Genomic DNA, 16,966 nt, shown 5'->3' with positions numbered 1-16,966 from the left:
TTGGATTTAGCGACAGTTAGCAGCATCCTGTGCAGCTTATATGCAAGAAAACTAAACATAAGCTGTTGAAATGTGGTGTTCTGTTCACGAATGTATGTAAAATTAAATAAAGTATCAGCAAATTAATCTGTTTTATAGTAAACAGTTGACTTTCGATCTGTCTTTGCTAGCTAGCGCGTATAAAGTTAAGCTAGTAGTTTGCGTTATGTCTGGAGTCGTTTAATTTTGGTTTTGGCCAACTGTCTTTAAATAATCGTAAATCTCCACGGTCTAAAAAATCAAACACACAAATATCGGGTTTTAAAAAGTGGCGGCAACATCAATTTTTATTAGAAAACAACACAAATAGCGCCACATGCTACATGAGTTGTCCGTGCCATTATCTCCATCGGCTCAAATTCAGTACAGATCAGGTGAGCGGCCGGTGTTTGTGGAGGGGGGACAGTGGGGGAAGGCGAATTTGGAAATTAGCGAGCGAGGAAGAGCTTTCGGGAGCAATAGGAAAAACAACCAAAGCGCCACGCTGTTTCAAACGTGCGAAAACATTTCCGATTCGCTATGAGAGAATCCATTCGTTCATTCATTCATCTTCTGTAACCGCTTGTCCTCTGGAGGGTCACGGAGGGGGGGCTGGAGCCTATCCCAGCTGTAATTGCGCGAAAGGCGCCCTGGACAGGTCGCCCAGTCTATCACAGGGCCAACACAGAGAGACAGACAACCATTTACACTCACACCTACGGCCAATTTAGAATCACCAATTCACCTAAAGAGCATGTCTTTGGACGGTGGGAGGAAGCTGGTGAGAACCCACGCAGAAACAGGGCATCAGTGCTAACCACCACACCACTGTGCCGCCCGCTATGAGACCATGGAGGAGTAAATCAGACCCAGGCGGATTAGCATCGTATGGGAAATCGATTCTTAAACACAATGCAAAATAAGAAATATAGCATTAAAAATGTATTAGCTGTTAAATCTCTGAATACTGCTAAGAAGCAAGTACATGCTGGGGGAAATGAACTATAGCCAATATTTAAATATATATATATATATATTTAATAAAGTACATGAATGTAAAAAGGGATTGCTCTTAAGTTGTTTTGACAAAGTTATCACTGACTTATAATCCATAAGAAATTACACTTTCAAATGACAGTCAAATCTTTTGTCTCGCTCTGATTAACTTCTTCAACACTGCCTCTATTTGAGAGAACAAAAAAAAACAATAAATTCCCCCAAGGCTGCTCACCGAACTCCAATAATTATGCATCTTTCTTTTTAAACCAATTTCACCGTACCGCCTCTATCCAACAGAATACGAAACAAGACCTTAAGTAGTATCATCACCTTAAAGGGCAGCGGGACAGCCCCAGCAGGAGAATATATAGCACTTGTGAGAACGTGTGAAAGTTTGCAGCGAGCAGAGGAAAAATTACAAGAGGAGCGGAGTGGAAAGAGAATATGAAAGGAGAGGGAGGACGAGCGGAGAAAAGAAAGGCAGTTGCCATCTTCTCCGTTTTTTTTGTTTTTTTTTTTGCCCCTCCCAGCCCGAAGATGCAGATAACATGAATAATTTTGAGACTTTGTTGGGAAAACTTTCTAAAGTGTGGCAAGGCAGACTGGAGGTGATAAATTATTCAAATGTTTCATCGGAGCCATGCTGCTTGCGTAGGGCAAGCCTCTATAATATGCATGTAAGAAGACATGATGAAACAAGTCCATAAACAGCAGAGAATGAGAGCGCATTTGGGAGAAAGGGGTGATGCCGAGACAAGCGACTCTGACTTCGTATAGGCGTTCAAGGCCCACATAATATATACATCTGAGGACGCTCCGTGAAAAAAAAAAAAAAAAGCCCCGTGTGATGTGGGAAAGGGCTGGGGAGCACAAAAGGAGGCCAGATTAGGCGGCGGATGAGAACAACCCGGGAGGAGGAAAAAAAAAAAAACGCGGCGTTAAAGAGAAAGATGTATGAGAAGCAGAAGAGGAAATATTGAGATTCCTGCCATTGTGAGTGTTTGTGCGAGAGACAGTGTGAGAAAGAACGGGGGATTTAACAGACAAAGGCGAAACACAAACAGACACGAGAAGCAATAAATGTAAAGAGGCAGTTGTGCTTTCTTGTTAAGCGGCGAGGGAGACGGGATATACATTTCAAAAAAGATCGTTTTCTGCTGAGGCCGCATCGACGGCGTGATGAGATGGAGTAAACCTTTATAATGTGTTAGCCCAAGGTGAACTAAACACGCTTCGGTTATTGTTTCACAGTGAAAATACTTAAAGTAAACCTCGTGTGCTAATATAGAGACAGACGTTTAGATCCGATCTTTGTATACTTTGACGCTACAAACGGCGTCCTATGTTGCCCCAGCACATGTAACAACACTAGGACTTTGCCGGCACAGAATAACCATGGCAACCGTGATAAAGACTCAATAACCAGCCCTACTGGTGGATACGGACCCCTTCAGCTGCTACTTCTATATTTAACAAGCACCTTCTGTTTCAGCGAGATCTGCACCACCTTCTGGCTACCTCGACTGTAAATATTCCTCAGAGTTGTGACTGCAAGCGTCTTCAAGTTTTTCAAAGCCTTGACGAGCAAGAGTGGGAAAGGTAAGGGCCGAATGAAACTGATGAACGGGATGAGAGCCTACAGGCGCCGATGAGGGGCCGACTTCGCCGCGCTCGATCGGAGGGGCGAGCGCAACAACACGCCCCTGATATCACCGCCGCTCAGAGAAGAATGCAAACAACCGACGGCGTTACCTAGCAATGTAGGATTTCGCTAGTGTGTGGGCGAGCTCCCTAGCCGTCAGGGCATTCGTTTTATTCTTTTTTTTTTTTTTTTTTTTAATTTAAATGTGTTTGCGGCTGCGGCTGTTGTGTTGTGAGTTTTTTTTTTTTTTTTTTTTGGATTATCTCCGTCTTCCCTGCCTCAGATAATGATATTTAATGTGTTCGCCGATGATTCTGGGGCAAGTGGGAGGTTACGTGTAGCTTGGAAATTATAGAAGCCATTTGCACCGTAATTAGTTACCGCCTTTATTTATTGTCAATCAACTTAGTTTAATTGTCATCTTTTCATAATTTGTGAGTACATTTGTGATTTCAGGTGTGTGCACGGAATAAAAATGCCTGTCTATGGAATGCATAAGGAATTATGCAAAAATAGGTGTACCATTTACTTCCATACATTTTCTTTTCTTTTTTTTATGCATAAGGACATTATAAATATAGTTTTTCTTCTTAAAACGCTCTTTTAAGTAACAGTACTTTCACTGGAGTTCAGTTCTCTAGCACTCCTTTCATCCCCGGCCTGCAGAATTTGGGTGTATTCAAATCTGGACGAAAAAGTATTCGCATTTGAAAGTATTCAAATGTTCGCCAGAGTGGACCCTTTTTTAAAACCGTCTGCCTTTTGTTTTTCCAGTCGGGACAGACATAACAAAGCGCTTGGTGCTCTCTGTGTCGTACCCCAATTACACTCAGTCCTCTGTGGCCTACCGCGTCCTTCTCTTAGACCGTGGCCCATTTCCTGTCTCATTTTTATATCGTAACAAGTCCATATGAGCCGAAACCAAAACAGGGTGCGCATTAAGCTCCATCATAATGAGTGGAAACCCTCTGAATGGCCCCTTGCTTCCTTGCTCTGTTTCCTGAGCCGACTACGGGAAGGGAAAGAAAGCAGAGCTGGAACATGGCAAGCTTGACCTTACGGTGTATACTTCATGCGTTTATAGAGAATTAAAAAGAAAACCTTTGTTTGGAAGGCATTAAGGGGCTAGTGTCGAGATCCGGAGTCAAGATTCGACAAAGTAAAACTCGGATGAATCGACTAGTCGTCCCGTTTTCCGCGGAATGAGAAAATCATGCAGTTAAGGTAGCTAATTTATTCCTTGTCTTCATTGAGTGAGGGTGCAGAGCGAGAAGAAGCGTTAAAGAGCAGAGCAGCATTGATTGCATGTATTTATCTCCCGCTGGTCAGCAGTCTGGCTTGTTGCTGTGCACTGGAGGTCATTCTCCACATTGAATCCCCATTGATCTCCTCTTTAGAGCCTCCTGAGACACCCCCCCCGAGCTCCATTATGAGAGTGATCACATTCTCATGCATACACCGATAAACATGTATGCACACTCATGAATAGAGAAAGACAAACTCCCACTGTGCTGTAAAGTACCTTAGCACACAGGCATTATGCATATGTAAACACTCACATATGCACAACTTTTTTTTTTTTTTTACAGCACGTCTTCCCTCCCCACACGCACGCACACACTGATCGTTGGAAACCAAGTTTAATGCTGCCTCTCTCTATAATTTCTTGTACTGCGCCTCCTAACTGCGTGTAAGAGCATGTGTTAATTCAGACATCATTTAATAAGACACACAGCCAGACTGCCTTGACCACTCCATAGAAAGGTGCTGAAAGGCAATTACGCTGGGCAAATAGCCCTTCAGGCTCCAGGGGCCTAAGCCCTTCATCCAGAGGAAATAAGAAGAGGTGGGCGGACTCTAACCTCACACCAGAGTTAAAAGAGATTCAGTCTGGGGTTTTGACGACATTCCCAAGTCCTCCGAACGGGGCGAGGCAATGTTATTTAAAACCGGTTTGTTGATCAAAACGGCCCAACCTTCAAACTGAATTCATCCCCCGCCTGGTTTGGAAACGGATCAGGCTGCGAAACAACAGGTTTCACTTTAACCTTCATTTGACCCGATTCCTGCAGTCGACGACCAACCAAGCACGAAGGTCCAATTGACTCCAATTACTCCTGGCCTCGCTGGTAGTTAATCATCCAAAGATTTGATTTCCATCTGTTGGATTTCCGACGCCGAACAAACACAAACGGACGCACTGCATATGCGGCGCTCAAAGGATTGAAAGGCAACACTTGTTTACAGTCGGTTCGTCGAAGCCTTTTTGCTAAAAAATGTGGCTGAGAGCAGCGAGACTAAACCAAAACAGAGACGTTGGAGGCTATTAAACTAATCCAGTGAGCTTAAATGTTCTTGGTGGACTGCAACGTCTACTCAGAATCATGTGTGATTACGCTACAACGAGCAGCTCATCTCACGTTGTGTGTCGTCACTGGAACTATTGGAACTATCGCACACAGTCAACTATTCTTGCCGTAACTGACCTCTACTGAATAGTTCTTATTAAATTACTAATGGTTTAATGGAAATACGTTTCCACTGGGAATATATTTTCACAACCTTTTGCAGCAGGCAGATGAATGAGTCAAAAATAAACGTTAAACGCTCAGGTCAAAGACAGGTTAATGCGTCTTCAGATTGTCGTCACACACAGATGTCCTGTAAAAGCAATAATCAGCTCTTTCTCCCTCCCCCCACAGACACCTCTGGCTCCATTCACAAGGAGGAGTGCATTATGATTTGTTAGGCAGCCGGGGAAGCCGGAGAGAAAGCTGCTGGAAAGTGCTGCAGTAAAAAAAGGCAAGGAGCATTTACAGTATGTAAAGCTCAGCATAACGTCGTTGGCGAGGGTTAAAGTAGAGATCAAGGTACAGTAGTCTTTTTGATGTCACTGACTCCCAATTCCACATAGCAACGCTGCTAACTTCCACAATTTCAGCGACATCAGTGCATCCAGGAACGGCTGCGGAAGTTTTTTGTTTTTAATTTGCGTTCCCGATACGTGCAGACGTATCACGGCTGCGGGAAGACGCATTATTGAGAACCGTGACAGCACAGATGGAGCTTTTCTCTTTTCTTCCTCTCCAAATTATTTTGCCGAATTAATCATCGGAGGTAGATTAGTGCCTGTAAGTATTCCTTATGTCACAACAAAAACAAAACCACTTATCATTAAAATTAATATTAAAAGCAGTACAAATATGCCAAGGTATTTCATGTAATTTAAAAAAAAAAAAAGGCATCGCAGTCTGTGCAATCGATTTTAGTGCGGAAGTGTTCTCAAACCGGCATAATTTTCTTCTTTCTATACCCAATATTAGTTTGGAAATGATCAAGAAGAAAAATATGAAAGGAGAAAGTGATATAGAAGAAGATAGAATAAGGATGGACCTACCGTTGTTGCCAAAATCCAGGGAGTACTTGACCACGTGGTAGTTATTCCACACGTACAGAAGGTTGTCTCTAGGGTTGTAATCCACTGCCGCTATGTACTGGTAGGAATTAGGGAATGGTATGTTGACCGTCATCTCCTTTCCTTTGTCGGTGTTGTACATGTAGTCGATCTTGTTCCCTGTCCCTTCATTGTCGTCATCTTCGTACACGGTCTTGACGACGTACAGGACTCCGCAGATCATGAAGGCGTTGGAGGCCGAGCGCTTGTCGTAGCTGGTGTCCCAGGAGCCTTCGATGCGCAGGGTGTAGGGGTTGAGCTGGCTCACCACGATGCGCCCGTTGTTCTGCTCCGTTGCATAGATCACCCACAGTCCGTTCTCGTCCACCGCCAGGTCAATGTCCGACTTGCCCCCCCAGCGGTACGGCGAGGTGTCGTGGTAGTTGGCGTTGGCGATGATCGCCTCGCCGCTCTTGATGCGCGTGCGCAGGTCAAACTTCACGATGTTGCGGGTGCGCTCCTTGTTGAAGAACAGCGCGCCGTCGTAGACGACGAAGCCAGTCCCGTCCACGCGGTGCGGGAGTTTGTACGTGGTGGTGGGACGGCCCGCGATGAAGTCCTCCTTTGACGAGTACTCTGTAAGCGTGTCGGTGCGGTACGGCGTCCACGGCATGTAATAGATCTTGTCGGAGGCCTGCAGCGGGTCTTTGCACCATGCACCTGACTGGTGGTCTGACTCAAAGAGGTGTTCGCTTTGGTATACTCCCCGCAGAATGCCAGGACACAGGAATACTAAGGAACACATAACAGCATTTTCACATTAGTGTCGTCACGGTTCATGCAAACCTAACACTGCAGAGTTTCTGAAGTGCAAACTGTTTGCCTCTTTTCATAAATGTTCAAAAATAATAATTAAGGACGCACCAAAAATTTTCAGCCGAAAAAACGAAAATGCACTTTTGGGACATTTTCGAAAATTGCTGCGGTTGTTGCTTGCATCATCACAACATCCTGTTTCGGCTGTGTTGTTTCGGCGATAAATTTTTGGCCGAAAGTGCATTTTCGGCAGAAAATTTTCTGACTTTTATCGCTGAAGCAATACCGCAGCAATTTTCGGCCGAAAAAACGAAAATGCAATTTTGGGCTATTTTCGAAAATTGCTGCGGTTGTTGCTTGCATCATCACAACATCCTGTTCCGGTTGTTGTTTCGGCGCTAGAATTTTTCCCCCGGAAGTGCATTTTTCGGTTTTTCGGAAGAAAAATTTCGGACTTTTATCGCTGAAACAACACGTTCAAGCAACAACCGCAGCAATTTTCGGCCGAAAAACTGAAAATGCACTTTTGGGCTATTTTCGAAAATCGCTGCGGTTGTTGCTTGCATCATCACAACATCCTGTTTCAGCTTTGTTGTTTCGGAGAAAATTTTTTGGCCGAAAGTGCATTTTTGGTTTTCGGCTGAAAATTTTCGGTGCATCCCTAATAATAATACAACACTGTGTTTTGGCGTAACCGCCGCTGCATGATGACGACATGATAGGCTTGCTGTGTTGTGACTTGGATGCATAGTCGCTGTCATTCCTAAGCACAGCAACAGTATGCATTTACATTCAACAGATAACACTCTGCTCCCAGACATGAAGAGAAAGTGGCACGTTTTGTTCTACTTTCCACCCTTTCCCTTCTATTCCCATTTCTCTCTCCCTCCTCGGCTCCTCATTAGTCTCACAACCCTTTCTTCCCTTCACTCCCTTTCTATTTCTGTCAGGAACAACCAACTGTACCCGGCACATCTTTTATCGTCTGCTGTTTTTGCAATTCTTACAATAATTCCTTTCCCACCCCACGCTCCGTATTCCCATCCTGGAATACCGGGGTCATGTTTTATGAGGGTTGTGGGAGACATAGTAAATTCTGGGGAGCCAGTGTGACCAAAGTCATATGAACCTTTGTAATTTAACAGGAATGTTGTCACATCCACACACAGATATTGCCAGATGTGCGCTGTGGTTTTCCCATTCGGCTCAATAATAGAATTCCAGATCACACGCAAAGGGCTGGGAATATCGACTGAATTTCTACTGGCTCTTTGAAGCACTGGCATCATCTTCATATCGCTAAGAAGTATTGCAAATATTAAATCTCGGTCTAATTCCTGTCTCATTGGCTCATCATAAAAATGTTCTCGACCCACGGAGAGTTTGTTAAGTGACATTCTACACAATGCCACGGAATAATACGGGCCCGGAGTGTGCCTAATGAGAACCAGTGTTTCTAAATTGCCTCTATACGCTGAGATCAAGCTGTCTTAATATAGCAGCAGTGACTTTGAAAGAGATGTCACGCTGCCGCAAGGTACGAAACACTTCAGGCGCTGGCATCAAAAAAAGTGACGCCAATCCCGGGGTTTTGAGCGCGCGTGCGTGCGCGGATGTGGGCGTGCTCGCGCCGCAGACTTACCTTTTTGTTCCACTTCTGCAGGAGCCATAGGCGAAAGATTTGAAGGGGAAAAAGACGGAGAATCGGAGAGGGGAAGAAAGAAAGAAAGAAAGACAGAGACAAGAGACAAAAATAGATTAATGATGCAATAATAAGGAAATCATGATAATACAATCTCGGATCTCCATAATCGTCCTCATATTTCATCCTAACCTTGTGAGAGTGCCAGGATGCTCTCCATGTGTGATCGGTAATAACATTACATAAGCGTCTGAGAAGACTGCACTGCAATCGGGAAGCTATCTGACAGCGTTGCATCTCGCATATGTTGCGCGCGTACACATGGGGAAACAGAGGCGCACGTGTCACAGACAAGAAGGAGCGAACGCACAGGAGCGCAACAAAGCAAACACATGTCAGCGTCCGGGGGGGAGGGGGGTGGTGGCACTCCGACAAAACTGCGCGACACAAAATGACCTGAGATAATAAGCTCTTTAAAGTATGCTAATAGCGAACGAGCAATGAAAACCAGGAAATTGATTTGATTACCGGGATTGCATTTCACTGGACCGGCCAAAAATTGCCACACTAAAATGCCTTCAGACGCACAGTGGGTGAGCTAATGCTTTGTGCATTTGTGTCATGTAATCTGTGTGACTCTGTGTGTGTGTGTGTTTGTGTGAGGAGGCGAGAGCACACCGGTTTTTGCTACAACACCAATTCCCTGTCTATTATATTCAAAGCGCTGTCCTCAGAGCTCCAGAAAAAAAAAGGTTGCTCGTGTCGGGCCCCGCAATGAAACGGGCGCGCTCGCTCGAAAACCTCTTAAAACATATGAATTTCATTCCACCTTGCTCCCGGGGGGGGGGGGGGGGGGGGGGGACGGGTGGAATGTGAACACGGCAGAAACCTAATCCTGCCGGCAGTGCCCTTGTGTCTTTCAAGACCGTTAGAGACCTGCTGAATGGAACTGGTCCCCTGAGAGGGGAGGGGAGGGGAGGGGAGGGGGGAGCTTGGGGAGGAGAGGAGAGGAGAGGAGAGGAGAGGAGAGGAGAGGAGAGGAGAGGGAGGCAGAGTCCTCACAGGAATAACATTTGGACTAACTTCCGGATGGCCCATGTTCTTATACTACATATTGCATAGTGGATGCATAAATCCTTTAACGCATTAAAGCCAAAACTCGTCACAGACCACAAGACATACACAAACACGTGTGACGCACACAGAAACACACACACACGCGCAACCATTAAATCCTAGGCTCATGAAAAATGCATGGTAACTCGTGCGGCTTAGCACAACTCCCGATAAATAAGCAATCTCTGGGAGAAGATCGTGTTAAACCTAAAACAAGCGTGTGCGCGCTCGTGTGCACGCGGGCTTGTTGTGCGAGCGGAGATGTAAAACGGTTCGCCGCGAGGAAGCGGTTCCCCCGTGGCCACGGCAGGGAGAGAAAGCAGATCTTTCAGGTTTCGCGCGCGATGGAACGACAGATAGCGGCGCGCTCGCGCACTTGCACGCGTAAAACAATGCAAAGAGACACGCTTACGTGGGTGAGGAGACAGGGATTAATGACGGCAAACAACGTGGCATTCACATTACCCGAGGCTCGCGCGCGGCCTCGCCGACACGCGGGAAAAACACGCGCAGAGTTCAAGGTTGCCAGCGACTAATAGATTTCAAATGAAAAAGTGTGGCAGCAACAGGTACGCAAAAACGGCACGGGAAATGTCAAACAAATGTCATTCAGTTTGTACCGCCGCCCGTCGCTTCGCTAGATTAATGGACGTCTCCGTCGGTGAGCTCATTGGAGTTTTTCTTTTCTTTTTCTTTTTTTTTTTATGTATCTCCGCTTTAATCTCCAGGACGAGGGTAAGCAATGAAAAGATTTTCATGAATCACAGCCGTCCGTGTATTCGGCGAACAAGGGTTGGCGATGCGTTTGTTAGGAGCCCAAGGTTTCGCCAAGGTTAGCCCGAGCACGCGGCATGATGCAAGCGATGAGAAGCCTTTTGTGGTCCCGCTAATTCAGCCACTAAATGAAGAAGTAGAAGAAAAAGTATGACAACTCGCAAGAAAATGTACTCGCCTCCGAGAAAAAACGTCAACAAGAAAGCGTTTTCCTCGCCGCCTTTTCCCTCAATGTTGTTCTCATAATTGAATTCGGCAGAGGCAGCGGCATGTTTAATCTATCCTCTGTCTTTGAGTGATCATTTGCAAAACCACTTGAGGTGCACTATTCAATAGTTAGCTACGCAGGTACAGAGACAGAGAGAGCGAGAGAGAGAGGGAAAAAAATCTCCTCATTTATTCCTGGCAGGGCGTTGGATAAATATTAGAAAACAATGGCAGAATAATAACGCTTACAAAAATGCTGCGTTGTAAGGATGTGCTCCCTGTCTAGTCTCACTTGCATTAAAAACCATCTAATAATTCATTAATATCTGGAGTCAATATTTTATAAAAATCTTCTCTTACATTGTACCTTGAACGCCTTGGGTGCTTTTTTTCCTCCCCACCTCTCTCTTTCTATTTCTCATACGCGCACACAGAGAGGAGCAGTGTTAACCTGACTGTGCTGCTGCGGTGTAAAGATAATTAGCATTTTTATTGAAAACGTATGGTTTATTAAGGAGGTCTTCATCTAGGAGGTATGTGTTGGACCCGTGTGCGCGGTCGCGTGCGCGCCCTCCGCGCGGCGAGCGGCGACAGCAGCCTCGCCGCTATTATCTCTGATCTCCAATCAGCTCAGCCCGGCTAAAGCCCAAGGTCATTTATGGACACCGACATTTTCCTCCCCTTCTCCATTATTCCGTTCGTTTTCTCCCGTCCTCTTGTCCTCACCTGCCATTCCGTTTTCATTATTTCATCCGATGCTCTCTCCCTTGTTTCATTCCCTCCGTTACCTCCTCTGTATCTGTACCCCGCCGCCCCCGCCCCAGCCCAAAACCCTGTCCACCTCTCACAGAGAGTCTTTTATCAGTTAATTCATTCTTTCTGTTCCTCGTCTGCTGGCCTCGTCTAACCTATTTCTCTCTATCTCCGTTTCAGCTGTCGCTCTGCTGTCTCTCCTTCTGTCTCTTTGGTTCCTTTCCCATCTTCCCTTGCTCTCTCCGGGAAACACAGAAAACGCCTGCATATGTGGCCACACAAACACCAAGACACGCGCGCAAGGACGGGATGCTAGCGGCGGGCAATTGTTGCCACTGCAACGCACGCGTAGGCTCGCACACAGCCCCTCTCATGTCATCGCGATGAAGTTATTCCAAGGGTCCAATCTGACAGAAGTCTTTAATTGGACAGACAAGAAGGTGATTTTATCTTTTAATTAGCTTTCCTACCGAGCCAAGCTCTATTGTCTAAAATAGACTGCATGGGTATTGCATAACATATCACTGGCTTTTCTGATTAATACACTAAATGTGGTAGTAGGCTAATTGCTTCATAACAGCAGTCAGGAGAGCCAGGGTACGCCACACGATGAAGATGAGGTGATGGATAGACATAATCCCGAGCGTTCCCGGCTGTTTTTTTAACGGGCTAACACGAATGAAACAATACCTGTCATCATTTCTTTTTTTTTTTTTTTCTCCCCCGCCTGCGCATGGCATGATTACAGAAAGCCATCCGTGTGTGAGAGTTGCCTAGGAGAACCGCTGTGTGCAGCAGCGCGCTAATGTATGGATATTTATAGTCTGCCCGCAGTGCTATGAGCAACTATACACAGGTGGCTAATTACTGCCAAAGCTAGCCGGCTAGTTTGGCACACGACCGCCACACACTCGTACCACAGAGGGAGCCGGGGAGAGAGCAAAGAGACAGCACTTGATTGTAGCTTTGGAAAACGGCCAAAAACCTGCAGTGCAGTGAAGAGGGATGAGGAGTTGTGACGGTTCGCGCGAGCCAAAAAATCCTCACGAAGAGAAAAAAACACAAAAAAAAAAAAAAAAGAGAGAGGAGATGGAGGAGCACAATTTCTCTAAAAACTGAACCGTGCATAATTTAATTACCTGCGTTTCAACCCACTTTGAGAATTGTTTACAATATCCACGTAGCGGGGAAACATACCAATTGGGCTTGAACTGCGGCGCTCGGGAAGAAAAAAAAAAAAAGTACAGCCCAAAGTCGAGTCTCTTCGGAGCTCGGCTTATTTTCTTTCCATGCGGCGCGGTTTGTGATTAGCAACACCTGGCCTCAGAGGTGACTGCCAGGGTTCAGGTGTTTACGCTCAACAAGCGGCAGCCACCGGTGTGACTAATGTCGCGGGAGGACGTCCCTCGACGCCGCAGCCGCTTGAGTGCGCCGCGCAGCCCGCCTTCAAACGTAAATATAATGTTTTACTAAAGCTCGACCTAGACAGGCGGCGGTCCGTCTTGCGTTTCAGAAGACGAGCCTCCTCCACTGCTCCGTCTTGAGTTATTGCAACGTTTTTTGGGGATGTTTCACCGCTTAATGTCGCACATTATGCATCTCTGGCAACGACGCCGCTGACAGCATTGATTTGCTCTCGGCTGAGTGGCGGCGGACGGGATCGGGCAAACCGTGGAGTCACGGGATCCACGGAGCTCCACTTTTGCAAAACAGATTTCCTCTCATCCGTCTCACGGCTACCCCACAGGAGCCGGGTAGCGCATCGCAGCACTACCTGATCCTGCCAGAACACTTTAGTCGGCACGCACAAGATGCTAATGTACTGTCAAACTCTCTCATTCACTGTCTTTTTTCTCCAGTGCTCCGTCTCCCTCGCCGCGTCCCTCCTTGTGTTAGCTGAGCCCTCTAATGACTCAGTTTCGGATGCTGTCTATTTTTTGCAGAGAAGAAATGTTACCCCGGCTGACCCATTGTTTATCAGATCCGCACGGGCCTCATATCCATTTGCACTCGGTTGTTGCTAAGCCAGTGTTCCTTACGGTGGCGAATCCATGAAATAAATCGTTCTCTATTTTCAAGCGGGCTGGCAGTTATATCAAAGATAAAGACGGAACATGCAGACAGGTCTCGATTTGAAGAGTGAAAGCGTACACTGGTACACGCTCGTTTTTTTTTTTTTTTTGTGAGGCCTGGATGTGTGCGCCGTGCGAGTGTGTGCGTGCGTGCCTGGTGGGGCATTAAGCAGGTATCAGGTTGTGTTTCCATCTGCTCCAGAGAGGGCTCTGATAGTCCTATTATTTAATCTGCTGGTCATTCTAGACGCCAGGCAAGAGCCGTTTAGCCAGACATAATTGAATGCTTCAGTGTGGGGAGATCACCTTGGCCGTCTGTATGGACGGTGGTGCCAGGGCGGTAGACGTTGTTTGAGAAAGACTCGAGATGAGCCTTTGAGTTCTGCACGGCTTTGGGATGGGGTTACGAGCTAAATTCAACACATTTCTTTCGGATCTATCGTAGCCGACGCAAACATTTCGTCATTTCGTACGGTGAGAAGGTCAATAAAAACTTTATACACCCTAAACTAGAAGTTTCTGTAACACATTTGAAACGGATGAATTTCAAATTTCTCTAGAACAAATTAGGCTTGGTGTGCGTATTGGATTAAACGGGAACTACCACTTTTTACAACCTGGACCTTATTTCTGGCATAAAATACAATCATTCACTCACCCATATAACTTTGGTGTAATTTGGAGTCATTCGGACAATACTTAGATCCGCGTATATCCATATAGTGGGAGTGACTGGGGCACCGGAACGCAGCTGCTAAATAACACATTATCACAATATCCGGACTCAACGGGAATAGCACTAGCGTGTCATAACAAAATATTGGTGAAATGAGCAAGTTTCGCGGCAGATAATGCGTTATTTAGAGGCTGCGTTTCGGTGCCCCATTCACTCCCACTATATGGATATACACAGATCTAAATATCGTCCGAATGTCTCCAAATTACACCAAAGTTATATGGGTGAGTTAACAATCGTATTTTATGCCAGAAATAAGGTCCAGGTTGAAAAAAACGGTAATTCCCCTTTAATTTTGGTTAGATTTACAGCTATGAATTGGAGATGGAAACACGCAGGAAATAAATCCTCCAATTAAAACTCTCCAGGTCTACGTCTCCAGGTCTCTCGTGACGTTGCGCCACCGCAGCAACGTTCACGGCAAACAAAAACATGTCAACAGCGAGACACACGGAATCACACGCGAACAAAAACGGATACATGTTTCACATCCACTTTCCTTCAAGCCGCGTTGGAGACATCCAGATTCAAGGAGAAGGGAACAAAACGTTTCTGACTAGAAGAGATCATCAATTTTCATCTGAGGCTTGATGTACCCCAGATGCCTCTTGTGTTGTTTTTTCCCCCCCGACCTTTCTGTTTCTCATGCGCGCACACATACAGAAAATGTGTTAACCTGACGGTGCTGTGGTGTGAAGCTAATTAGCATTTTTATTGAAAACATATGGTTTATGTACTCCACTAGGATGACAGTTGGCGTGTGTTCATTATGTGAGCCTGTATGTACGATCATATACATATATAAAAAGAAAATGTCTTCGAGAGAAGGTAATTATCATCAATTTTCATCTGAAAGTCATGTTTGGATATTGTCATTGTATAATGAGAGTCTGCTGTTGGATTAAGAAAGTTAGTCTGCATCTTCTGCTCAGTTCAGTGCCTAAAATACTAACTGGACAATGTGTCCTTTCTTGGTGGAAGTGTATTTTATTTGCAGTTTATAGCTTTGAAAACTATTTCAACAACTGGCTTTTCACTTGATTATAGGTGTTGCACTTCGACATGTTTCAACGATCGAGCGTAACTCTCATAAGAATAACATTAGCATAATTCAAAACGTGGATGCCTGTTATGACAGAAAAGTAACTACACTGTTTTACCTGTTCTCATGAAATGATTGCGACAATGTGATTTATTCTCGACAGATAAAGTGCATATCTTCTCAAAACTGTACCGATCAGTCTCTTCCAAACATACAGCTGACGAGTGTTAATAGGAATAAAAAAAAGAGGAATGCGTCTGAAAACAAAATCATTCCACCTCTACGGACAACAGTGGAGTTAAAGGCATCACTTGGGGATTGGCTTGAGAGTCAGCCGTTTCCTAAATAAGACGCTGAAGTTGCGTTTTACCTTTGCCTTTGGACATACCCTCTAAGCTGGAATGTAGCGTAAAATAAGCATCAAGGACAAAAAAAGCTGCCTTTAATCCGCTAAGTCTCCACATGCTGATCCCTCATGCATTTATTATGCAGTGAGCTGTAACCTAGATTTTTTATATATTTCTTTTTTTTTTTTTTTTTTTGGGTGCGGGGGGAGCACTACGCTGGTAAAGTTTCACAGTTGCTGGGGTATTTTGTTAACATGTCCCACGAATGTTTCACCCCAGCGAATACGACCTCGCAGTCTGTTACCACCTGGTCAAAGGTCATATCACCATCTGTCAACATTTGAGCCTGTCCTCCTTCTCCTTCCTTCCTCCCTCGTACTTTCCCAGGGAGTGATGTCATTATAACGTTCTGTATAAGCTTACTCCTGCAGCGCATTTTGTTAGTTACCACGAAATTATGTGTGTGGACCAGTTTCATGTGGATGAACGTAGTTGCTGACGACTAGTGGCTCTGGCATTACAGGCGAATTATAGAGATTTAAAAAACAGAAAAAGAAGAGTGCTTACTGTAAGGGACACACTCGTACTGGACTTCCAGGTACTTGTACGTGCCGGGGCAGGGGTCGGGGAAGACGTCAGGGCCGGCCACCACCGCACACTGGGTACGGTTGTTGCATCTACAACAAGGAGGAGGAGAAGGGTGAAGTGGCAGATGTTAGTTGAGCACAGAATCAAATGCATCTAAAGAATCTAGCTCCATTGATTTCAGACGAATACCGCACCTTCATTAGAGCTACAGTGTGGATCTTTTGCGCCAGGGAAAGTCATTACACAAGCACCGTTGACACACTGAAATGATGTATGTCTACAGCTACTCGGCCCCCCTTTTTTTTCCAACGAAGAAAACCACGGCAACTGGCTGTTGTTTCTTTAGACTGTTCTTCCTCTTAATATTGAGTTTCTTTATCTGAAGCTTGAGTAACTTTTCATTGCTTTCAAGATATGAAGTGTCTGTATTGTCTCACTGACTCCCGTAGACGGTCAATTCATAGAACCCAAGTTACATTCATAACTCTTTTTTACTCCCTGCTTTATTCATAGTTGCTCATAGTTCCCTCTTCAGCTCAATCATTGCTGCTCAATATAAAACGCATCACTACCGGTGCATGGAATGAAAAAATATACGAAGCAATTAACCTCGGCTTAGTAGGCAACGCGTGAACTTTCTTGGCAAGAGCTTCAATGTAAAGGATGTCGGTTTGTACAGTATTTAAAAGCCTATCCGCACAGTGTGAACTGCATTGCTTCATACAGACAGGTGATTCTTTAGCTTGACGGAAATCAGGTCAAATTAACCAAATTAAGTGTAAAATAATACGCTTAAGTGGCACCATCTTCCAAAATAATT

General features: G+C 45.3%; 1 protein-coding gene across 1 annotated transcript in view; it reads right to left on the bottom strand.

The window, feature by feature from the left end:
* adgrl3.1 (adhesion G protein-coupled receptor L3.1) overlaps positions 1–16,966 on the bottom strand; it is a 96,308-nt gene that overhangs the window by 54,884 nt on the left and 24,458 nt on the right. The window contains exons 3-5 of the mRNA XM_084556912.1: positions 16,126–16,235; positions 8,512–8,526; positions 6,057–6,845 (exon numbers count right to left, since the gene is read on the bottom strand). Of these exons, the coding sequence (XP_084413038.1) occupies positions 6,057–6,845; positions 8,512–8,526; positions 16,126–16,235 (914 nt within the window). The remainder of the gene's footprint in view (positions 1–6,056; positions 6,846–8,511; positions 8,527–16,125; positions 16,236–16,966) is intronic.

This window comes from Chelon labrosus (assembly GCF_963514085.1).
Source record: "Chelon labrosus genome assembly, chromosome: 2".
In the NCBI taxonomy this organism is placed as follows: domain Eukaryota; kingdom Metazoa; phylum Chordata; class Actinopteri; order Mugiliformes; family Mugilidae; genus Chelon; species Chelon labrosus.
The sequence above is the reverse complement of the archived record's forward strand: the minus strand, read 5'-3'. Positions and strand labels throughout refer to the sequence as shown.